General features: G+C 35.6%; 1 protein-coding gene across 1 annotated transcript in view; it reads left to right on the forward strand.

Moving 5' to 3' along the window:
• The window catches only part of cdkal1 (CDK5 regulatory subunit associated protein 1-like 1), a 410,621-nt gene that overhangs the window by 100,540 nt on the left and 283,814 nt on the right, over window positions 1-26,267 (forward strand). Inside the window, exons 6-7 of the mRNA XM_041248498.1 lie at window positions 6,522-6,570; window positions 24,873-24,993. Of these exons, the coding sequence (XP_041104432.1) occupies window positions 6,522-6,570; window positions 24,873-24,993 (170 nt within the window). The remainder of the gene's footprint in view (window positions 1-6,521; window positions 6,571-24,872; window positions 24,994-26,267) is intronic.

Raw genomic sequence — 26,267 nt, forward strand, 5'->3', positions numbered from 1 at the left:
TGCAAGTGTCATCGCTGGGCTTCTAGGTAGTGTAGTTTTGAAAGCAATCCATTATTAATAGAATAACATCGGTAAAGACAGTGTGCGTAGTTGGGCCGATTTTGCCACTACAACCGACCTGCAACAACTGTGGGGATACCAGTAAAATAATAAAGCACAATAACACTGCATTGAGCTTATTAATCAGTTTAAAAAAAGAACAACTTCAGTAATAATGGTATGTCCTGTTCCCTTGGCTGCACAAATACTTTTTGGTTTTAAACTTTTTTTTTTTTTTTTTTTTTTACATAAAAACGATGGGACGTCAAAAACAGCTGAAAGAATTGATTAAAAAAACAAACAAACCAATCATAGCCGACTTGCATCCCAAGTAGTAGTGACAGACATCCATCAGATGGTGTAAAATTTACAAAGAGCTCTAGTAGAACAGATTAACACGATCTCTGTCAAAATTCCGAATACAGTATGTGGTTCATTGTCTCAACGATTCATTTGTAATTCTCTTTAATTTCCTTTGTGTGTTACCTTGGTAATAATGTCTTCTGTTTTATTCTGATGTGCTGCTTTAACGGCTGCTTCTCCAGTTTACTTTGGTTATTAAATTACTGTCTCATTGCCTCAAGGTGAAAATGCATCATCACTGTCCTGGCAATATCCTGTCCTGTCAACTGAACGAGCTCCTTTGTTTTTCCACTCGGCTTTCTTGTTTTGTGGTCAGTCAATACCAGCACTTGAAATTCAGTGCTCAGTGCTACACTACTAACTGCTTATACTTAATAAAGCAAAATAGCTAAAGCCCCAGTTGGCTGGGTTGATAAAGCTTGGGGTGAATAGCTAGAGCTGACAAAAGGAACGCTGCTCCCCAGCTGGCAACTTTGGTTGTGTTTTTAAATTAAGCCAACTAGAAGTGTTGTGTATATATGGTGAAGTATAGCTTCTTTTTTGTGTATGAAGTATTGATTTAAGAACTGAGGATTATAGGAATGATGGAAAGCACAAAGCACAAGATGCTCATCTTGCAACCCAGCAGGATAGTTTTAGGAACATTGCAAATGGCAGTAGTTTCATGCTGCTTTTCTTGCGCTGTCAGTGTCTCCTCAAAATAGCGGCTCATTTAAAGCAATATAGGTTGCCATCAGAGAAGTGACAAATATCTGTCTGTGCACATAGACATGTAGTCAGATATAGGTACATACGTTGTAGGATGACAGGAAAGGTTAAATGAAACCTGTAAATTGTCGTACATACCAATGATAAAGACCACGCACCGTTTTCATGAATATGCTGCACGGGAAACTTTTATTGAGTTCTGAATTAGTTCTGCTGCTGGTGTTCATTGTTAAAATGATCTCTTGATCTTGATAATTGTTGATGTACAGTACTTCATGTAATACACGCAGACAAAGAAGCTTTGAAAGAAACTAATTTTTCCACCCACCATTTCATTTTAACATATACTCTGAGGGAAGTTTTAATGTTAAGTTAATACAGTATTCCCAAACCCTCAGTAGCACAGAGGCTGATGGGTTTTCATTGCCTGCCGAGTCTGTGTTCACTTACTAGTATTTGAGCCTTTATCTCCTCTCCAATAGGAACTTTGGGAATGAATGGCAAAATATGGTCTCTAGTGATTTTGTTTTATTTCTAACTAAGGAGGATTTACCTATACCTGCCAGGTAAGCGTAGCATTGTAGGCTACAGAGCACTAATTTCTGACCTACAGTAACCTTGGCCTTTTATGTGACTGTCAAGCACAAGATCATTAGTTTGATTTAAAAATATAGGCAACATTATAAGAGGTTAAGAAAATGATTTTGTTCTAGATGCAATTCCCCCATCTCTTGGACTGTTTTCTTTTCAATTGTTTTGCTTTTATGTGGACTTCTGAGGGATACATTAAACTCATTAAATTTATGTTGTGCAAACCTAGGTTCAAACAAAGGCCCCAAGAGGTGAAAGACTGGTGCACTAATCCTCTGAACCAGCTAGCTTTTTCTTTATAGGGAAGAGTGATTTTTATTTTACCACAAGCTTCAGCACTTCATCTGTGTCTGCTAATAAAGACAATTATGCAAATCATTTCTGAAATTACCCTGCAAGCTGCTATTACATAGTTGTCTCTTGAGTGACACATTCAGTTTGACATCCTCAAAATGAGCACAATAACCACATTCAGCCTATTTGAATATGTACAATATATTTTCAATAGAAAAACCTAGGTGTTTTGATCTTGCAGTGCTATATAACTAACAGCTACTGGAATGACTAACAAGGTTTGAGGTACTTTATGTTGCTGTGCTGTGTGGCAGTGTGCTCTGCCCCTGCATGTCTTTGTGTGTTTATCTGTTGCGTGTGGTGTGTTAATGTTGGTGTATAGGTATTGGTGCACGGGATATAAATGGGCCTGTGTAATGATTTTAATATATAGTTGTATTTAGGTACGGGGATTGCACTTCACTTCATGTGCATTTAAAGTAATTAATAGTATGTGAGGACAGGGTTGCACAAATTGGTTTACGTACTGCGATTCAAGTGAATAATTAATTAGTAATTGAATCCCGGCACAACAATATATACAGATGCACATGTTACTCTCAGGGTTGGGTGTTCGGTGAGTAGAGAATGGAAGAAAGGAGAGAAAGTAAATAGTTGCTATTTCGTGCTGGAAGGATTAGCATCACACTTGTTTGTTTTTGATTCACCGTGTTTTTTGTCTGTTCATCCACTTTGTGTTTAATGTTAGTCTGTTTTGTTTGTCTGTTTTGGCCAATGCGCAGTTTTCTTTTACAAAGTGTTTTTCTGTTTTTTAAACTTTTTATTTTGCAGTGAACGCACTGAGCGCCGCGGCATCTCAGTTTTCACCCCAGTAGTGCCTGTCTGCTTGTGTGATTCTTTCTGGCCTGACATCACCCCTACAGCCAGCCTGTTCACAGTATGTTAAACAGTAACACTATGGGTTGCAATAGAAGCTGAGGCCAGGTCATATTAACAACCCACTGTTTTTGGTGTTCTATGATTCGGGTCCCATTAATAATAATGAAAAATAAAAAAAAAATTGTTTCAGGGCACTTGTGCAAAATAGGTAAAAGCTTTTCTATCCATTAAGACCTAGGGGGACTAGCAGTGTGAGGTCCACAAGGATAGATTTGGGTTTTTGGGAAGATTGATTCATGGCAGGGTGGCCACTTTGCTGAGGAAGTGCTTCTCAATTGGTGTTGTATTTATAGATTAGATTTAAAATTAGATATCAGTTGTTTAAAAGTTTGCATCAAAGGTCAGGGAAAACACTGTAGGGATGTAGGCTGCCTTTTAAGTAAAACAGGAAAATGAGTGCCACATGTGTACAAAGTTTAGAATCAAAGCTTACTGTATACTGTACATCAAAACTACTTCACCAATAGCTTTACGTCTAGTAGAAAAGTTTAAATTGTTCCTCACCAAACCCAGAATAAAAGCACTAACCTTCTGAATGTACTTTTTTTTGTTTTGTTAGTTTTTTATTGTCCTGTGTACAGTTAACTGATAAATTGTTAGCATTGTAGACTTGCTGAAGTCATCAAAGCTCTTGCAGGACCGGAACACAATGTAGAGTCAGAAATGACTTTCTTCATCATCAACCTTGGCTGGAATCGAACCAGTAGTGACCCTGAGGTGAAAGACAATAAAACACTGATAACACCGTGTAACAAATCTTTTTTTTTTTTTTTGTTCCTGGGTAGTAAGTGTTATTTCCTAATTGCTTATGCCTCGAAAGTATAGAAAATGGCTATTATTCCCCCAAACTTTGCTTTTGTGACCAGTATAATCGTAAATCTCGAAAAACTACTCGCTTCTAAATCTTTTGTAGTCATTTTTGTATTACTTTAGTATAAATACTATTTGGATTCATATGTTGTTTTTTTCTGACTATGTGAACGAAAAGACACACATTTGCCTGTTTTCCCAGTGGAAATGGTGATATTTTGAAATATCTGTCCTGGTCACAAAAGCAAAGTTTGTGGGGAATAATAGCCATGTTCTATACTTTTGAGGCATAAGCAATTAGGAAATAACACTTACTACCCAGGAACAAAAATTGTGTTAGATAGTGTAATCCAACCCCACTGTCGCAACTTTGTCACCAAATACATAATATGTGCCATTGTTCTTTTAAGATAGGGGTCTCTGTAACATTTTTATCACCTTATGGAAATCAAATGGTATCTCTCTTTTTATCAGAAAGTACCATTATAGTTTAAAATTTTTTACTAGGGAGACCGGTCCAAGAAATTAGTACTCCAGCATAAACAAAATGTAAGTACACACCACATACAGTAATCAATCATTGGTTATCCATAGCAATGTCAATTTTCTTGTGTCTGGAGGTTAGCTGCTCTGAATAGAAGTACATGGTTTAGCCATTAATTCCCTGTTTCAATCCATTATAGTAATATTGTTTTTAGGCTTTGAAGCCTGCAGTACATTTTACACTGTGTTGATTGCCACGTGTCTAAAGTTGATTTTTATATATGCAGTTGTCGTCAAAAGTTTACATACCAATACCAATGGAAATGTTATAATTTCTAGAAATCTCTCAAACAAAACTTTTGCTACAAAAGACCTTTCCCTGTAATTTGTTTTTGTGGATGATTAAAAAAAAAGTTACAAAAAATAGATTTCTACAATTCCTTATTTCAGCAATTTGTCAGTGAGCTTTTGACATGATTCTTTAGCGATTTTTGAGCATTCTTCAACTCAGAATTGTTCCAGTTCATTCAAATTCCGAGGACTTCTCTTGTGCACAGCCTTCTTCAACCCAAAGATTCTCAATCAGATTTAGATCGGGACTTTGACTAGGCCATTCCAGAACCTTGATTTTATTCTTCTTTAATATTCTGAAGTAGATTTTGATATGTGCTTGGATCAGTGTCGTGTTACGCTTTTAAACCAAGCTTTGTAGGAGAGGCTTTCAGATGATTGGCCAATAGTTTTTGATGTGCTATGGAATCCATTTTACCATGTATTGGAGCTAAATTATATGTGCCATTTGAGGATCCCCATAGAAGGATATTACCACTTCCATGCTTGACATTAAGTATGGTGTTATTTTCTTTGTATGCATCACCAGACTTTCTCCAAACGTAACAACTATTGGTGTGACCAAATAGGTTTTTGTTTTTGGGTTTGTTTTTGTTTCATCACGCCACAAAAACTCGTATCCATACTTATCATACTAATAAGCCGCTTCACACTAAAGAAATCACTACGCCCACCTACATTCTAAATTAAATGACAAACTGCCATTTTATTTGTTATTAGTTACAAAACCACTGCCAAAAATGAGTGGCTTTTCACCCATTTCCTTTGATATATTTGGGGATGAAACTCCACATAACTGGTACAACACCAACTTTGAGTGAAGACAGCAGTCCATCTGAAAAAAATAAATAAAATAAGTGCACCAGAAGTAAAAAAAAAAAAAAAAAAAAAAAAAAAAAAAAAAAAAAAAAAAAACTTAAGCATAGGCTGGTTAATGTATTTAAAGAAAAATAGGGACATTAATTTTATGGAAATAAGTTAAAAAATCTCAACATAGGGGAATTGTATGCCAGTGCAAATACATATTTTAGCAATAGAAGTTTTAACATCTCTGCACAGACCGAGTTTAAAACCAGCAATAACTTATTCCCGTCAGTCAGTTAAACTCTTAGAAAAGCAGGTAACGACAAGGCCAGACACGACCCCACGACTTTCGATGCAGATATTCACAATAAATTAATGTGTGCAATTTATATTTAAGAAGCGAACAATAAATTAAATAAAATTTGACTATTGCACAATAAAAGTTTCTGGTTTTGTCTTCATTTAAATGTGTTTTAATTATTTTTCTTCCCACAATTGATGGGTGACAGCCATGTTATAAGCGGTATAAACCACTCTGGGCCATGCGGTTCTGATGATTATATACCACTTCTGGGGTGGTGCAAACTGTGCGAGTGGTGTGGTGAGTAAAACAATGTCCAAACAGTTCTTTTCCCCAAAAATGTCCGTGTTTTTAATAAAAGAACAAAAAGAACCACCCCTCTACCAGCAATGGTATCGGGGGAACACTGCTGGTTTGCAGACCAAAAAAGAAATAACATTCCACAATAATCCCTACTCCAAAGGTCCCATGCACGAAAAGGTGCTTTTAATCCGCAGGGTGGTGCTCTGGAGATTAGCCAGCTGTATTTGTAGATGGACAAAGTAGAAATTAGCTGTGAGAAACAGAGGAATTTCACTACCTCTTCAATGGAAGGCTGTGCCAAAGAATTGACCTTGCTTTCAAGAAAGACACTGAAAGTGATAACAATGTGTGTCTCTGGTGTGGACATGAGATTGGTTATTGGAAATCTATTAGACTTGACCCTTCTAGGGCGAACATAGGCAGTAGATGATAATTTTAACCGTGGAGTTGAATTCTCGTCCTTTTATGTTGCTAATAAGGGGTAATTGGATTTTTGGACTTGTAGTTACTTAATGTTGTTTCTCTTGTGTTACAGGTACAGCAAATAGATCGTGTGGTTGAGGTAGTGGATGAAACCATTAAAGGTGAGTTGTTTCATTCATTTATTTTCATCCTGTCTTTTTTTGTTAATCCTGAAAATTAGCAAGCTCCATCAGACACTTCCAATATGTTGGTTCCTTTTTTCGTTTTGATCCAAAACCAAGCCTTGGATGTAGTTAATTACACAGACATTTTTTAATTGCTTCTTTCTGTGTTTGGGAGGAAAAAATAAAATGGCTAAAAGTGTGATGTTTTAAATGATGTAGTTTGATTCTGTCTCAATACAACAGGATATCATGAAAAAAAGGATTCTAAGTTTAATTTATAGGATTTTTTTTTGTTTGGTATTTTTCACAGTTTATAAGTTAATACCTGTCAAAAACCTGCATTGCTTTGTCAGTCATTTCAAGTATAGGAATATGTTTAAGGATTACATTGTAACACAGGGTCTTATCAGTGACTGCTGCAGTGCTGTTTCTTTCACATACACAACATGTAAAATGTATCAGAACAAGAAGCAATTAATTTTTAAATTGAACAATTATGTTTTCCCATTTTCTCAGTCAGACATTTTCGTTATCAAATGCTAAACATGCTTTCTTTTATAGCTTAACGTATTTGACAGCAGTACAAAAAAAAACATCACTTCTGATTGTATTTATTTATTTCAGATATACCACAAAGTAAATCAAATATCTTTAAACTCCGAGTCCTGTCGGACACTCTGATTTTATATATTGCCTGTAAGAGAAATGATAACAGGGCACTGTGCCATAAATTCAGAAACACCAGCACAGATCGTATTTTCCAGAATACAAATCACACATTACCGTGCATTAGTCAAGGATGATACTCTGATTCCTAACCTCAGACATTGGCTGCAGCTGATGGCCATCAAAAAACACTTTGAAATACATGACATGCATTAAGTGTTCCTCTGGGCCTTCCAACCTTAACTCTGTGTGTGTGTGTGTGTGTGTGTGTATATACGTATATATGTGTGTGTATATATATATATATATATATATATATATATATATATATATATATATAGTGCCTATAGAAAGTCTACACCGCCTTTTCACCTTTTGTTGCCTTATAGCTTGGAAATAAAATGCATTAGAATATTTCTTTCTACCCCACAACTTCCAAAAACTGAAATAGCTTGGTTGGATAAGTGTCCACCCCCCTTGTAATAGCAATCCTAAATTAGCTCAGGTGCAACCAATCGCCTTAAAAATCACACACCAAGTTAAGTGGCCTCCATCTGTGTTAAACTGTAGTGATTTCAGGATAAATTCAGCAGTTCCTGTAGGTTCCCTCTGCTGGGTAGTGCATTTCAAAACAAAGACTCAACCATGAGCACTAAGGCATTTTCAGAAGAACTCTGGGACAAAGTTGTTGAAAGGCACAGATCAGGGGATGGGTATAAAAAATATCAAAGGCCTTGAATATCTCTTGGAGCACGGTGAAGATGATTATTAAGAAGTGGAAGGTGTATGGCACCACCAAGACCCTGCCTAGATCAGGCCATCCCTCCAAACTGGATGACCGAGCAAGGAGGAGACTGATCAGAGAGACTACAAAGAGGCCAATGGCTACTTTGCAAGAGCTATGGCCAAGACTGGTCAAAGTGTGCATGTGACAACAATATCCCAAACACTCCACAAGTCTGGCCTGTATGGTAGGGTGGCAAGAAGTAAGCCATTACTCAAGAAAGCCCAACCTGAATCCCATTTGAAGTATGCAAAACACTCAGGAGATTCTGTAGCCATGTGGCAAAAAGTTTTGTTGTCTGACGAAACAAATTTAACTTTTTGGCCTAAATGCAAACCGTTATGTTTGGCGCAAACCCAACATAGCACATCACCCAAAGAATACCATCCCTACTGTGAAGCATGGTGGTGGCAGCATCATGTTATGGAGATGTTTCTCATTGGCAGGGACTGGGGCAATTGTCAGGATATAAGGGAAAATGAATGGAGCAAAGTACGGAAAAGTCCTTGAGGAAAACGTGCTGCCCTCTGCAAGAAAGCTGAAACTGGGACGGAAGTTCACCTTTCAGCATGACAACGACCCAAAGCACACAGCCAAAGCTTCACTGTAGTGGCTAAGGAACAAAAAGGTAAATGTCCTTGAGTGACCCAGTCAGAGCCAAGACCTAAATCCAATTGAACATTTGTGGCATTACTTAAATTGCTGTCCATCAGCTTTCCCCAAGGAACTTGACAGAGCTTGAACAGTTTTGTAAATAAGAATGGTCAAATATTGTCAGATCTAGGTGTGCAAAGTTGGTAGAGACCTATCCCAACAGACACAGCTGTAATTGTTGCCAAAGGTGCTTCTACCAAGAATTAACCTGAGGGTGGAGGCTTATCTAATTATGATCTTTCAGTTCTGTATTTTTTTTTAATATATAATTTTTTTCTCAATAAAAACTTTTTAGGTTGTTTCTTTTTCTGTCATTTTTTTGTATCTGATAACATCAAATTATGATTTATAGTGTTCAAGTGATGTAAAACTACAAAATTTCTAATATAAAGAAATTTCAGATGGTAGTATTACATGTATATTAGAAGAGGATCTGACTCATGCAAGACAAATCAAAGCATAAGACTTTTTGAAAGACCTTAATAGCCCTGGGAAGCTTAGTTTTATAGTATTGTTCTCTCTCTGTCCTGTTCAGTGTGATTTAAACCTCTATATAATTACACAGCTTTGGACGCAATATGAAATAGTGAATTTTAAGAATAGTCTTGAAACCTATCATTGAAGCCATTGATTTTTTTTGTCTAGTTTTCTAAATAGATCAATTATACATTTCAGACCTGTGTTTGTATCTCTGTGACAACAGCCAAAGTTGTGTTAATGAGAAGATAAAGGTCTCTGACCCCTGCCACTACTAACTAGAAATTTAAAAGGGTCTTTTAAAGCTATGCAGTGCCTTTTATTTATTTGAGTTTATAAAATTCTACTGACCTTAGTTATGCAACTGAACTTGAAGTCAATAAATGAAGAAACTGTGTTAGTGTTTAGATGCTAGGGCTTGCTGTATGAATGAATCTGTTGAATGTCTGTTTTGATTTATGGTTTCTGGCTGCACATGATTGTATACAAATACTTGTGATCTTATCAGTATTAACAGATTGGTTTCCTTGCGCACTGATAGGAAATACACAGACAAATGTTTTGTGAAGATATTTAGTTGTATCTTGCATTCTATAAAACAAATGAATAAATAGTAGTTTGATGACAAACTGTAGTTAAGTTTGTTACCAAAAACTAAACTAGTTTTAATCTCCTACTGGAAGTTGCTGGATCTAGTTGATTCCATCATACATTTAACATGTGAAGTTTCCTTTCTGTTAAGAGATGTATCCTGCCTCTAAGCAGCTTATTTAGATATTTTTAAAGAGATTTTTTTATAGCATAAATTTACGAATACAAATAGTATGTACAATACAAAACATGATAGATTAGAGCAGAACTAACTTGCACTTATTATTCGGAGTCTGAGCTCCCCCCTCTCCTGCTTCAGCACAGTCGGACTCGGTCACTGGAAGGTAAGGCAGACAGGCCCGCTTCGTCCTGTCATTGGTCAGGGTATTGTGCATAATATTCATTAACTGTTCCTACACCTAAAGTCTACCTACACCTTAACCCACTAATTTCAAAGTAGGCGCTTTGAATGACAGACGCTGTAGCTGACAAATGAAAGTGCACAGTTGGTGCAAGTCTTTTGTGATTGACAGTCATTTAAACGATTGAGGGCATTCTAGCGCTGCTTCGGTCAATGACATGTTGTCCGAACAGGATGAAATGACAGTGAAACTACAGTTAAGGGACCATTGAGATGACTGACAGTGACCCCTAGCCATTCAGAGCAGAAAGGATGATTTCTAAATTAATATTTTTGGTAAAAAAAAAAAAAAATAGCAAGTGGTTTTTACCAACGTTTATACTATATGCTTTTATTTCAGTCAAACTCAAAATCTTTTGGGAATTTGACGTTTAACAAGCTTTACTGGTTTAATATTGAAAAGTAGCAAGCCTAATTATATCTGGGCTTGCTACTTTTCGATTTTAATCGATCAAGGTCTTTTAGTGTCCCCAATATACAATTTGCAGTAGACTGTTGCTTTAGAGGTACATGTACAATGTGCTGAATGAATATTTAGGGCCTCTAAGCTCTAATGTATTCACAGGTGTTACATCATAGTCTATTACATGGATCTGTGCCTTTCAAAGGTTCTCCAGAAGGACGAATAGCACTGTGTACCACATATTCTCTTATATTGTTCTCTCTTCTATATGACAAAAAGGGGGGAGTTTTGAAAATAGGCGCTGTAGATAGGTCTTGTTGTAAAATTTACACAGTTGTCTTATCTTTCGGTTGTTAGGGTGGTAAATGAGGACCAGAGGGATTCTGTCACCTGTGTGTTGTATATTGCTATTTTATTTTCTATTTATATTTCAAATGCGGGATTTGGCTTTTGTGATCTTGTCCAGAAAGTCAGTTTCCAAGAAACACACACACACACCCTCACTTTTGGCGAAGAAATATTGATCGTCGCTGCAAATGACTGAAAATGAAAACCAACTTAAATACAGATGTAAATAGGGAATAGAGTCACAGCGAGCCTTAGGGCGTGAGGAGTCATACTGCAGATATGAATGAGAATCAGTTGGATTGTAGTAGACAGTGGTGTTAATGGAGGAATTGTCTAAGAGAGCTATAGTGTTGCCAGTTTCTGGTATGTTCCATGTGAAATCCAGGGCTGGATGGAAATGTGTTACTGACTGATATGTTTTACATCCTTACTGGAATAGGTGGAAATTCCAAAGATGTCGTCAGTGTACCCAGGATATAGTTTAGGTGTGTTTCCATTATGTTGCTGTAAAAATGTTTTTTCAACTGATCCCACAAGAAGGCAAGCATGTGATGGTCCAATTTTAGGTTCCATGCTAACACCCCATACTTGAATGTGAAAATTCAAGTATGTAAAAGTGTTTTATTGCAATTAACCCTTCATTAATTGGTATAACAGTGTAGAGGCTTTTAATGTCCTTTTTTTTTTTTTTTTTTTTTTTTTTTTTTAATTATCCAATTGTTTTAGAAATTGGGTAGTCTTTAACATAGAACCTCTGGGAATGAACATTATATTCTAATATTCAAGTCAGGACTTTGACTGGGCCACTTAAGGACATTCACTTTCTTACTTTTAAGCCACGCCAGTGTAGCTTTGGTTTGGATCATTGTCCTGCTGAAAGGTGAATTTTCACCCCTGTTTTAAGTCTTTAGCAGATTGAAACAGGTTTTCCTCTAGTATTTGCCTGTACTTTGCTCCATCCATTTTTCCTTCAATCCTAACAAACTTTCCAGTCCCTGCTGAGGAGAAGCATCCCCATAGCATGATGCTGCCACCACCATGCTTGACTGTAGGGATGGTCTGGACTGGGAGATATGCTGTGTTGGGTCTGTGCCAAAAGTAACGCTTGGCATTTAGACCAAAAAGTTCCAATTTGGTCTCGTCCTGACCACAACACCTTTTGCCACATTTTTGCAGGATCACTCAGGTGCTTTCATGCGGGCTTTGAGATGACTTATTTTTAGTAATGGCTTCCTTCTTGCTACCCTGCCATCTCAGCCATTGAACTCTGTAGTTTTTTTAAAGTTGTTGTTGGCTTCACCAGTTTCCTCATTGCCCGGTTGCTCAGTTTGGAGGGACGGCTTCACATATATATATATATATATATATATATATATATATATATATATATATATATATATATATATATATATATATATATATATATATATATATATTAGTGTGTGTGTTTGTATACCAGCAGAAAATACATTTAAAAACAAAATCAAACTGATTACGTTTCGTAAAGGTTTTAAATCTTAGATAACTGATATTACTGATAGTAGGAGTACTGTTACTAAAATAGGCAACATTTTCTGTATGAGTAAATTGATTATATCAAATCTAGTATTAATCAATTAATTTTGTATTACTATTCAGAAGTTGAGGCACTACTTGTATTGCAGTCTTAAATTTCCATTTTTAAAAAATATGCAAATGTGTTAAATTTAATATTACGTTTTAATGGGCAGGGATAGCATTTAAAGCTTACAAAAACAGGACACAAATTGTAAGTCATAGTTGCTATGGAAAAATCACTTCAGACATTGACAGGACTGGGAAGAGTTTGTCAGGTAAAAATAAGATTAATGACCACCAGAGGTTTTTGGTAGCGTATGTATGACCCTGACCTTGAGGCTTTCAGGGAAATTGAGACAGGATTGGACATTGAGGAAACTTCACATCTCCTAACACTGGTGCCCTCTGGATCCTGAAATGGTGTTTTTTTTTTAGGACGGAAAATGACGGTGTATTTTATGACTTTTTTTTTTTTTTTTAAATGTTTTTCCAAAGTCCCCTAAAAGTTAATTTAAGAATATAAACCCATGTTCTAACCATGCAGATTTAAGGTTATATCCTCTTGAGATTATATATTGTATTTGGAATGCAATGTAAGAACTTGCCCTGGAGTTACATGTACAAGTTGTTACTCATTCAAACAGTCCATTTTGTTTAGCATGCAAAAATATAATTGTTAAGTGTGTATAATTGTTAAGATTTAAATCTGTGATGTGAAACATATAGTAAACTGTATTAGAGAAGCTGTTGTCATATGACAACCTGAAGCATATACATATTACTGGGTCTGCCACGGTTTACTGCCTCATATGAAGACACCAGTTCCTGCTGTGGTTCACCAAGTGGAATAGCTGTGTATTTTGTCAAACTTATCCCATTAAAGATAGATGTAAACACTGATCCAAAAGTGTATCGACCCAGTTCTGTGGGCGAATGAGACCCACACACATACACAAAAGGGTTTAGACCAGTTTGTCTCAGCAAAATAAACAGTAGTCATACTTGCATGTAAATCTAAGTAATACACATTGTTCACCAGCCACAGTATAAAATGTTTCAAGGTCTACAGGATCATACCAGAATGCAATTTATCCAGAGAACTGATCTGAGTATAACACAGTACTGTCAAATATTGAGACATAGCTGTGCTGCCTGCGGACAATAAATGCATTTAGAGATACAAAAACAATGTCACATACACAGTTATTGAGTCATAACAATGTGCCCCACTGAAAATCATTGCATATAGCACAGTTCCATTGAACATTTAAATTGGTCTTGCTGAATTATTGTATCCATGCTGTGACACAGTACAATGGGCCACTATAAATTTCAAGTCCCTATCAATGTGCCCGTCAGAACAGCAAGTACATGATTGATTCATTTGTTTTTCCTCTTTTTATTTACAAGAAAGATGGTTATGAGGGTTACTCATTTTTGAGCACATGCTGCAAAAAGGTGTTGAGGTTTAAAGAGCCTTTTGACATTGGCCTGAAACAGAGGATCCTCAAACAAGGAGGGAGGTATATTACAAGAAACACAATATATTTCCCCCAGAGGCACCACAGTAACACACACACACACACACACACACACACACAAACACATACTCTACAGTATGATTCCCCAGGGATTCGGTGTTGGTGGGAAATATTCCAGGGAGTCAAAGTGAATGCAAGGAGAAAATGAGCCAAGACATGTCTGAATGGTCATGTATCAGGGGCTACAGTGTGTCTTTAGACAGTCAATATGTCAACACAATTGAGTTGAAACAGGTTCTGTGTACCTTCTGAGAGTTATAAAAACTGCCAATTCAGAAAAAAAGGGTTTTACCATACAAGGATGTGATGTCTAAAAAAGGGTCAAGGGCTTAAAATGAAATGATCTGTTATCTACCCCGCCAGTGAGTGTCTATATATTTATCACTGTGTTATCTGTTACAACTGTAATGTGAGTCAATTTTACTCGGATAGAACCAAGGTCGAGTACCCTATTTTAAAAGCACTTGTTTCACAAGTTTCTGAGAAGGTTAAGTTTACTGTCAAAAAAAACTGGTCATCTGTTGGTGTAAACCAACAATTTAAGACCATTATCAAGCACCTTCATTCACAAAAAAAAAAAAAAACTCCTACATGACCTCCTACATTTTAAACATGAGTAGTAATTGTCCTGAGATATATTTCAAGCTTCAGCATGATCGGTGGAGAAAAAGCTAAACTATTTAAGTTTGAAAATAAACTTTGAGGCTGCTGCCACACAATAATTATTTATGCATAATTCCTCCAAATGCTAAAGATTGTGAATTAACTATCTTTTTAAAACATTTTTATATAACATTTAAAATGATAACCATACCGAGTTTGAAGACAACAGCCACCCCCTATTTACAATTCTATCATCAAAAATAATTACATTGAGATACAGGCAGCATAAAGTAATTGCCTGCTCCTGATGCATCAGCCAGACTACAGTTCACATTAACCTGGCTTTCAGGATCCAGCAACTTCTGTAAAAGAAGTTCCCTGAAAAAGTTTATGAATGTATAGGTTTTACTTGTAAATGTACAAAAACAAAAAGGTTGATAAACAGCCTGGCAGGAGATATACGGTAGTTCCATGTGAGCTGCAGATTATTGTACTTTGAGAGCACTTTTTGTCCACCAGGGACACTGTGCTTAAAACTCTCTTTTGAAAGTGGATAAAAGAGCATGGTGTGTGTGTGTGTGTGTAGCACATCCCAAAGCTTTATTTTGGACTAAAACCAAGTTTCTGTCATTCTTGACGATGTACTTCTGGTCAAGGTAATTGAGGTGAAACTATATGTGGTAAGACTAATGATCATTTGTAGATATCTCCAATTAATTTATAGATATCTAAATATTTTAAGAGATCTTCAAATTTAAATATATCTCTGCATCATTATTTTAAGATATCAAGTGCATTTAGAGATCTGAAAGATTTGCAGATATCTTCAAATTGATCTTTTAAATGAGATCAAATACATTTTCATATCTCTTTAAATAATGCTTTTGAGATATCTGAAATTAGATTTAAGGTCTCTCAATGACTTCCTGTCTATTTTAAGATATCAGGAAGTTACTTCCTGTTCATTTAAAGACCTTTAAATGGACAAGAAGTCCATTCAAAACAGCATTTTCGCAAGAAGTAATTTGAGATCTTAATTTGTTTCCTGTTCATTTCGAGATATCTTAAAATGATTTACCGTTATCTCTAAATGAACAGGAAGTAGGTTTGAGATATCTTAAAATTGTTTGCAGATATTGTTGAATGAACAGGAAGTTATTTAGAGATCTCTAAATGATGGTTTGGCGTGTCATGCTAACAACATTTTTAAAGATGTTTGTAAATCAATTTGAGATCTATTTAATTTTACGATCTCTCAAAATTAAATTAACATATCTTCAAAGTGGTTTATTTTTAGATATATGTTCAAATATTTAAAGAGATCTTAATGCAATTTGATATGTCTCTAAATTTATAATTTGACTTCCCATACAGTATTGTCCACTTTACACGTGATAAGCTTAATAGAATCATAAGGGAGGCCTGAGAACACTATGCACATAGGGTTCAAACATAAGAGGCCAGTAATACGTACAGTATAGCAACATGACTAATTTAAAATTTTGTTGTCACCCCCACCCCCCTCCCATAAATCTTTTTTCTGCTCTAAGCAGGGACTAGTTTGTAGTTGCACACAAGTAGTGATGCTTAATAATTTAGGAAGGCTGACCAGATTATAAAACATAAGCTAATAAATACAGTACTTCAAGAATGCATTACTTACGGAAAATAAAGATAACATTAAGGCTTATTTCTTCTAAGGGAAAATGTAACCTCCTAAACCCCAGTTTTGCTTTTTTTTGTAGTACAGTAAAAGTTGCATGTTTTAGAAAACCCTTAAATAAAATTCTGCAGAAAATGCTAGCCTAATACCAGTAAGAGTTAATTCTTAGTTAAAATGAGAATGGAACATTATGGAAAGTGATCAGGTCTGTGAGTCTTGTGCGGAACACTGAGTGCCCCTGCATTAGGGTGTACAATGCTACATTGTTCTTGGAATCTGACTTACACTTGCAAAATTAAACATTTATGGAAATGTAGTTAGACTTCTGAAGGATCAGTCTTTGTTGCTGTGGTAATAAAGTTCTATGTTTGTTATATATATATATATATATATATATATATATATATATATATATATATATATATATATATATATATATATATAGACAATGGTTTTTAGATCTATGACTTTTCCCTGAACCAGTGAATTGGAAAATGACTTGTTATACCTTCAACCAGAGATTTTACCCAATTATTTGCATGTAGATAGGCTGAATCAATTATTTAGCAAATGTTATTCGTTTGTGGCACATTTTCTGAACGCATAAAGCAGCGGGACAGAATGAAATTATTTCTGTGATGAGAGTATAGAAATTGGGTGGAATGGGTTGTGAAGTGAACTTTTGACACAATGAAAGGCATTAGCTGCCTTGTTATCAGATTCATCCTGCGCAGTTATTTTATTAAAGAGGAAATATCACTTATCAGAATCTCGGGATTGGAATGACTTAGTATCGTGTCTCCAGAATATTGTCATCTTAAAGTAAGGAGACATTGCATAAATGGACCATTATCCATAAAATTGCTTCATGTCTTGTTAAATTTATTTGGGGGTGATAGGGGTCATGCCTTGTGTTATCAGCTACAGATTTCATGTTTAAAATAACTATTGAGGTCAGCTAGAATAAACAGTACATTTAAATATTTATTACGAAATGTAACAGTTTTTTTAAAAAAATCGCTGCTTGCGTTTTTTTTTGTGCTTTTGATGGATAAGTTCTCCCTGAAGACAAGATTTTGCTGTTTTTTGGCATTGTAGAGAGACGCAATATTTTCTATCTGATTTTGAATTTTTTTGTTTAGATAGAATTTTTCCACATTGTAGAGAGAGAAGCCTTTTTGATATTTACATTAGATACATTATTTCCTAAGGGGATGAATGATGGTTTGGGTCTGTCATGCTTTCTTTTAATTTATTCCTGTCTAGCGACAGGTAGTATCTAGAATTTTGAGGTATGCACTGCATTTTTACACATATAGAGCTTTCAATTATTAACTACGGATTTGCATCAAGCCAATGTGTTCATTAAATAATTTTAGGAAATAGCTTTGATACATTAAGTGCTGTGATTGGCTGAACAAGGTCACATGACCATGCGGTAATAATTGTCTTGGTGCACAGTAATAACATCATAGACCAACTTACCTGATTATTAATTTTACTACGCCTTAATAGTAACAATTATCTAAACAGTGTTTCTGCAGGTAAAAATGTCAACATACAACTGAAACAGCATTTAAATCACTCAACAATTTGTTTTTTTTTTCATCTCTGCCACTAAGAATTAGTGACAGATTGCCAAATATACTGTAGTATTTATTTAGTCAGAGAACAGAACAAAGAAAACTCTGAGGCAAGCAGTAGCAGTAACACTTTATATATATATATATATATATATATATATATATATATATATATATATATATATATATATATATATATATATATATATATATATATATATATATAGATAGATAGATAGATAGATAGCAGCGTCATCTACTTAAATTGAATATCACCTTATACAACTGACTAGTGATTATGCAATGTTTAAACTCGACACAACATGTACATCTCACCACTACCCTCCAATTTCAGAAACATTTAAAACAAAATTAAACACTCTCCTGCTCTCTGCTTGCACAACCGTTGGGCTTTTAAACAAGGTCGGGTTCGGCATAGAATTCTCTTGTGCTCGCCACGGTCGGGAAGGACTGCGCAAACTGACAGGGAAGACGTTTAATCCACATATCGTAATGCTGGTTTACAATCTAGAGAAATTCTGCCGGTGTGAAAACAGCCTCAGAAATTACTGGTGAGCTTCTGTTGAAAACTGCAAAGCCTGAGTAGGATCATTTCCTGTGAAAAAAATTTAAAAAATAAATAAAATAAAAATCCCTCGAGTGCCAGTGCAGTACAGTGTTTGGCTGTTCCATGAATCCTCCTTCAGATGTGGGAAATCAGTCTGCTTTCAATTCACAAATGTCATTTCATCAAGAAAAATGTTACTATAAATGGCAATGTTCAATGTAATGTTTATGGCAAATTAAAAAAAAAAAAAAAATACAAAATATGTGTTACAATCAAACAGTCTTCAGGGTCTATTTTTTCTCAGTGGAAGGATACATAATATTTAATATTTTTTCCTTAAAGCTAGTTTGTGTAATTATTTAAAAAAAACAAAAAATGTGGCCATTGTATAAGCTAAATAACTGGCTGCAGGGAGTACGGTAAGAATTGTCTGACCGTACGCCCTGTTGTGGGTTATTTCTTATTTGTTTGTAATTAAATGATTGTATTATGTAATAATAACTTAACTAACTTTGTATTTGTAATTTGAGTTTTATTTGTTTTTCAGCTTTTAACATACACTTCTATGGACTTGGATCTATGTAAAAGACAGACTGCTGTTAATAAATATCTTTTGACCAAAAAATCAAAAACAAAACAATAATTGGTATTGTGCGTTGAAATGTAACGGACTTGCCTTAATGATCTGACTGCTGGTGTTTGCCCAATATACAATTGGGTCCATTGTCCATCAACTGATACATATTTTTGGGATACTAAGATCTAAATCTGATTAAAAGGCTTTATAAAAATGTTTAAAAAAAAAAAAAAAAAAAAAGTTAAAAAAATGCTAAAGAATTTCTAATTAAATCAATATATTGTGTTCTAATAAGTAATTCATTTGTAATAATAATCTGATTGCCATTGCCAGTCTAATTACATCGTGTAACAATATTTTTTTTTTTAAATACAGTATAATCATAAATCTCGAAAAACTACTCGCTTCTAAATCTTTTGTAGTCATTTTTGTATTACTTTAGTGTAAATACATGTTAATTTGGATTCATATGTTGTTTTTTTCTGACTTTGTGTGAACGAAAAGACACACATTTGCCCGTTTTCCCATTGGAAATAGTGATATTTTGAAATATCACAGTCCTGGTCACAAAAGCAAAGTTTGTGGGGAATAATAGCCATTTTCTATACTTTTGAGGCTAAAGCAATTAGGAAATAACACTTACTACCCAGGAACAAAAATTGTGTTACATAGTGTTACCAATTGGAGTCATACGTATATTGTTAATATGAATGATTTGAGACTATATCAGTGGTAAACATGTGTTTAAGTATTAAGCACTGATGATTTTAGCACTTCTGAGCATTTTATTCACTTTTTGCACTTGTGAGTAAGGTTAAATATATTTCTGCTTTGGACTTTTTTAAATCTTCATATCATTGTGACAACAGTGTACGAGCATTAGATTTTTATTTTTAAAAACTGATATATTTTGAGCTTACGCACCTGTGTTTTGGACTGTTTCTTGTTTCCGATTGGAAGGAATTGTATAGTTCCATGCATGTACGGAATTTGGGACCAAAAAGTGGTGGTGGGGGGGAACAAAAAAAAAAAACTTGTAAATATCTCTTGTGTGTACTATGTGTATATCACAGGGATTTACTAGCATTTTTAGACACAGCGTCATCACGGTTATATGACACTTACTGCCCAATTTGAAAAAAAAAAAAAAACTATTATACCTTCTTTACAGTAGTTTACATCAAAGAAGAAACTAACAAACTAATTGTGGGATGCAAAGTTACAGTATGCCGTTTATGAAGCCATACTATCGATCACTCGGTCTAAATTAATTGGAATGTCCCATTCTATATTTAACCCTTAGCTGTCCATTTATTCAGTGTCTGTCAGGCGTGTCAGGTCCAATTTATTTTCACACGTACTGTCTTTTTGTTTTTTTCTTTCCCCCCCCAGAGTAAAAGGGGTTTATAAGACACTACATAGCAAAGGACACTCAGTACTGCATCTCCAGCCAAGCCTCACCCCTCGTTCGCTGTATTTTTCACATACCTCTTTATAGTCGTGCATACTGATAAATTCTCTCATGATCATTCGTTTTATCACCAAATTCCTCAATAATATGATCTAAGTCATTATTTTATTACTATAACATCTCAAAAAGCTCTGCAAATGTTCATGATATTCTTTGACCGCTGGAAAAGGATGCAGCCGTCTCCTTTTGTGTTTGTGTTATCTCTGTGGTGCAGGGGCTATGTGTATTGCTCAGATGTTTCCCTTTTCTTTTGTTTTTGTTTTCTTTCAGCTCCTTTCGGTCTCACTCGGCCATTGAAAGGTTTTCTCGGCTTTTTCCAGAGAAAAAAAGACTAGAGACCTGTGCTTGACGTCTTTTTGATAATGTCGGACAGAAAAGGGAAAATTGTAATGTCGGACCGCAAAGGGTTAACATGGCTAATCCAGAAAGTCTTTCCTGTCTGATTTGTGTTTCGCATGTAGTTTTTTAGTCGACGAAGACAGGAAAAGTTTCGTTCACATGCTGCACTACTCATGGGTATTGTGAGTAGGAGTTGAATGAGGCTGTCCATGTTACTCAAGCTTTTTTGAAGATTTTGTGTTCAGTTATCTGTGGAACTTTCTTTCTTTTCAAGAACTTTGCTGTCAGTTTCTTCTTACAAATGCTATAGTTTTTGCAAATCAAATCCAAATGAGATTCCTTAATGCTTTTAGCAGGTGTTGTCAGATGCAGTCAGGGCCTCCGTGTCGTTTTCTTAAACCTTTCCTTAATTTCATCAGCATTTTTGTCCAGTACTGCAAACGGAACTTCTCTTCAGTAAAAGTCATGAACTTGTTTGGTTTTGTTTACAGGATGCCCACCCGACTTTGCACGGATATATCTTTGCCTTGACAACTCCAGGGCTTGATAGCTAGTCTTGGTGCATATGTCACTTACATAGTTCCACAACTGCAAGAAGAAATATTCAGTTCTCATGGCACAGTTGTTTCCATCGTAGCACGTGCCATATCCTTAACAAAGACATAGTTGAGGTTGGATGACTGCAAAGCTTCCGAAAGTGCCTTGCACTGTTAGACCTCGCCGGATCAGGAGGCATGAGAACAGAAAGTGAAAGTTGGTAATTGATGCCATTATACCATTCGCTTGACTTCCTAGTCGCGCATCATTTTATGAGATTTCAGCCAAAGCAGCAGCAGCAACAACTTGCTCAAAATTATTGAAGGCTTTTCTGAGCTTTAGAATGACAGCTACATCTTGTATCACTGATGGATTTTCAAGTTGTAGTCTGCCCATTTAGTTCACCCTTCTGTAAAGCTTCAGTGATGGCATGGCGTTTAGCTGACCTCTCAATGAAGGTGTAGCGAAGACACATTGCTCATCATATGCCGAATTGCTGGGGCGCTGCTACATACACTCACAATGCAGAGATGGAGAATATGCGCGTTACATTGCTAACGGGTTATCTTTTAAAATACGAGAGGCAACACGATTAAGCCCCCCTCGGATTTGCTGCTCCTAGCTTGCCTATATAAAGATCAAGAATTGACAGCATGCTTTTCAGGAGAAGCATCAATGATTCGCTGTCTGCTTTTGTAGTTTGATATAAGCCAACAAAGGATTCCTGCACTTCAGACTCACTGCCAATGTATCTGAGGACAACTGCAACCTGTTCATGTCTACTTATATCCGGTGTTTCGTCCATGATTAAAGCGAACATGCCTGCATTCCGTACACGTTGTGTGATTTCACTTATTCGGTCTTTCAATATTGAAATCGGCTCATTCTGATGTTTGCCCTGAACATAACTGAAGGTTTCTCCCACTTTTTAATAAAGCCTTAATTTAATAGGGTTGTCAGTTGCTCTCAGTTGCATTGACTCGTAAAAGTTCCTTTGATTAGTAGACCCTGAACTCTCATCATGGATACGCAATGCAATACCGGCTCGTCCACAGAAAATTTAACTCGGCACACAGCTTTTAAGTATTGCCTGTTTTCCTTGACTTGCCAGCAATGTTCTGAATTTATTTTAGAAGCAACGCTGCCAGTCTTTTGGGAATCTTTGTAAGCAGAATGCTTCACTGCTGCAGAAACACAAGCAGTGCTTTTTTGGTGATTTGTTAAATCTGTCTTTTGCCTTTTTCCAATTTGAAAATCCTCTCTTTTCCGAAATGTTTTCTCTGTTTACCCATTTCCACCAAATCTGCGACCCAGGAAAACAAAATGCTCGATCTAATGCTAGACTGTATTATACCACTATTTTCTAAATTTCGCCGGGAATTAAGTATCTGGTTGGTACAGTCAGTTTTCAGTGAATCTTAAACAATTAGCGAAACTGTGAAATGGATCCCTTTCCGAAGGCTCAGGTGCTGGCCCTGTGTTTCTCATGCCCATGACCTGCTGCTCTTAATGGGAGCTTCATTTTCTTCTGTGAGTGACACAGCAGGTGATTGTGTTTCACTTTGAACACTGCTACCGGTATTGGTAATTTTGTTATGTCATGTGAAATACTAATCCAATGTAGATGTGTGTTTAGCCATTCTTAAATAAACAAGACGTTACTAAACTGTCGAACGAAGAGAGTACCACGGCGAAGCAATACAAGATTGCGCAATAGAAACATACTGTGTGTTTCTATGTCTTGTGGTAAATCAAAATAATTACACACATTGCCATGAAGTTGCAATACAAAAGTCAAATGAGAAACTTAATATACCGAACTTAAATTCTCTGAGCATGTGCTGAACGTCATAAACATATGAAAAAAGTTAGTTGTGCAGTAAATGTGTAGGGATTGTGAACATTCTCATTTACCAGGAGATTTACCCATTGAGATTGAGGCCTCATGAACAAGGTGGACCTGGAAATCAATTAAAAAAAAGAGAAATCAATAAGAACATGTGTAGTTCAAACTTAGTGAGCAGCATACATAGACATAATTGTACAGAAGAAATATACATATTGCTGGGACTTCCACCGCTTACTGCCTAATATGACAGTAGGACAGGTTACATAAGATTGACTTATCTGTAGTTTGCAGTAAGTACTAAAAAAAAAAAAAAAAAAAAAAAAAAAAAAATTGTATAAGTCGATTTTCTGCACATTCTTGCAGGGACCTTAAAAGGGGAGAGCAACTAATACACCGGAGCGATGTATGTACTGGTGTGTCTAATGTTAACCCACTGTACCGGTGCCACAATGGGATTACAACAGCCATGATTATGGCGCCCGCAAACTTAACTGTCAACTTAATTTTTTCAGGATCTACGGCATTCAGGTCTTGTTGCTAGGTAGAAACACAAAACCACTGTTCTAATTAAGTTTTAATTTGCTACTTTTCAATACTCAGAATTTCCTTATTCCCACCTTTCCGAGCCATTGATTTGTCAACATTCAGACTGAACCTGCCCCTGGGATCCGTAGCAAACAGCTATTAGTTTGAAAGCCAAGTAAACTTATCCGGTCTTCCGTTCATTGTAACTTCAGTGATATAATAATGCAGATGAATTTGAGACTGGATAAAGTAGGGCAGTCGGACAAAAAACAATAATGGTACACAACAGATTTGAAACTGCGCGTTGTTGAATTTGCTGAAATGCATGTTAATTGCAATCTTGAAAAATCAGTACGTGACTGTAGACGAAGCAAAGACAAACTTAAATATGGTGAATGAAAAATGAGCTGATAGAGGAGGAAGGTGACTATGGCCCGATGTAGAAGACATTTTGTTTGAATGGAGTACTCTGAGTGACTTTAATACATACTGTAACTTGTTCTACATGTCAGTAGCATAGTTGTGAAGTATGTGCGTGGTTATGGTTCTGATCAACAAAACAAAATGTATGTATCATTGTACAGCTGCAAATGTCATGCAATTGTACTGCACTGTGTGCAACACTAACATGTTTTGTTTACTGGTTATTAGATGGTGCAGGCTTTAGTTTGTTTTTTGCTTTTTTGTTATTGATGCAAGCAGCACTGTTTTAATGCTTTTTAAATTTGAAGTAATACAACAAATTTGTAAAAATTTGAATTTGGTTTAATTTGAAACTAAACCTGTATATATTTCTTTATTTATCAATGTTGAACATGTAGGTAAAAGTAAATTGTAAAAGAAAAAAGTATTTTAAATACAAAGGTGTTTTTCCTAAAATTGAAGTCTGAAAAAGGGGGGAGTGACACTTACACCAGTGTGACCTATACAGCAATTTATACAGTACATGAAAAGTTCTTTGGAATGTGAAGCACAAAAAGATTATCCTAGAAAGAACAGCATATGTATATTAGGAAGTGTTGTGTTTTTTTTTTTTTTTGTCTAATTTTCAACAGACTTGATGTTTTCGCATTCCTGCGTTAGTTGGCCTCAATACATTTTGATGAATTGTTCTGACTGGTATTTATGTGTTTCATTTGAAGGTCACTCTGTAAGACTACTGGGTCAGAAAAAGGATAATGGAAAACGGTTGGGGGGAGCTCGATTGGATTTGCCGAAGATTAGGAAAAACCCACTGATAGAAATCATTTCCATCAATACAGGGTAAGCTTCTTTCAAAGTTGCTCATAAAATATTCAGCAACACCTGAATTCAATGTATTTCTTTTCCAGATGTAGTGTGCTGCTGTCGCTGCTGCTGTTACTGCTTTGAGACTAAAATGATCAAGAGACCCTCAGGGTTTTGTCTATGAATTTCTGAATGTGCATTTTTTTTACCCTGTTGTCTACTAAAATGTGCTTGCTTTACAGATTATTTAATTAACTGAATTGCTTAATTTTAAATGTACCGTAGGAGCGGGTTTGGCTCTGGCACATTTAAATTAAACCAAAAAAAAAAACTGGCAATTCTCATGAACTTCTGACAAAGCTGTTGTTGTTTCCTCCTATTTCTTTTTCAACTGTTCTGTGAAAGTACTTTTTAATGGCATTTTGAACAGTGATAAGGACAGTTTTTTGTTAATTTTTAAAACTTCATTTTCTGTTTCAGTTTCATTGAACCAAACACGCCGGAACACTTTTTGGTTCTGTTAACACATGTGCCTGTAGAAGGAAAGCATAGCAACGTTAAACAATAAGACCATCATACTTCAAAAAGCTATATCAAAAAAAAAAAAAAAAAGCTGTTTCTCTTAAAGGTCTCTTTGGCAACCTCCTTTACACTGCCTTAATCAGTTACTCTATGTGCTTCCTCATGTTCTTCCTCAGTTACTCTATCTGCTATCTCAGCAAGCAAAATAGGAGAGACGGGTCAGAAAGTGATACTGTGTTCGGCTTACAAAGAACCTAATATGAAAGCTTTCAAAACCATGTCTACTTTTTTGTTTGTGTTAGCAGGTACCTAATGCAATTTCAGAACCAGTTATCAGATTATTGTCAAGAGAAGTGCTTTACACCAGTTGGGTCAGTTCATAACATTTAAACGCCATTACTGAAAGGCTGAATGTTTTTATGCATAGTGATGTTGCCGTAACCAAATTTAATTAAGCTTTCTTAACTAGCAATTCAAAAGCTTGTGTTGCAGTTGTGCACATTATCATTTAACCTTGAAATTATTGAATATAAACTGTACATTACTGATAAACTGATGTATCCTACGCCATGCAACGAGTTAGTACTGTAAATGATTTGCTTTTCAGAATGAAATCATGCTGTATAAACCGATTGTGACTCAGTGGGATATGTTGCAGGAGATTCTGTACCACTGTGTGGCTTGGAAATAGAAAAAAAAAAAAAATAGAAAAAGCATGGGTCTAAAAATAGACATGGAAGAGACTTTAAAATATTATTATTCTAATGCTTGACATTAGCTAGGGACCT

The sequence above is a fragment of the Polyodon spathula genome, chromosome 4 (genome assembly GCF_017654505.1).
Source record: "Polyodon spathula isolate WHYD16114869_AA chromosome 4, ASM1765450v1, whole genome shotgun sequence".
Classification (NCBI taxonomy): domain Eukaryota; kingdom Metazoa; phylum Chordata; class Actinopteri; order Acipenseriformes; family Polyodontidae; genus Polyodon; species Polyodon spathula.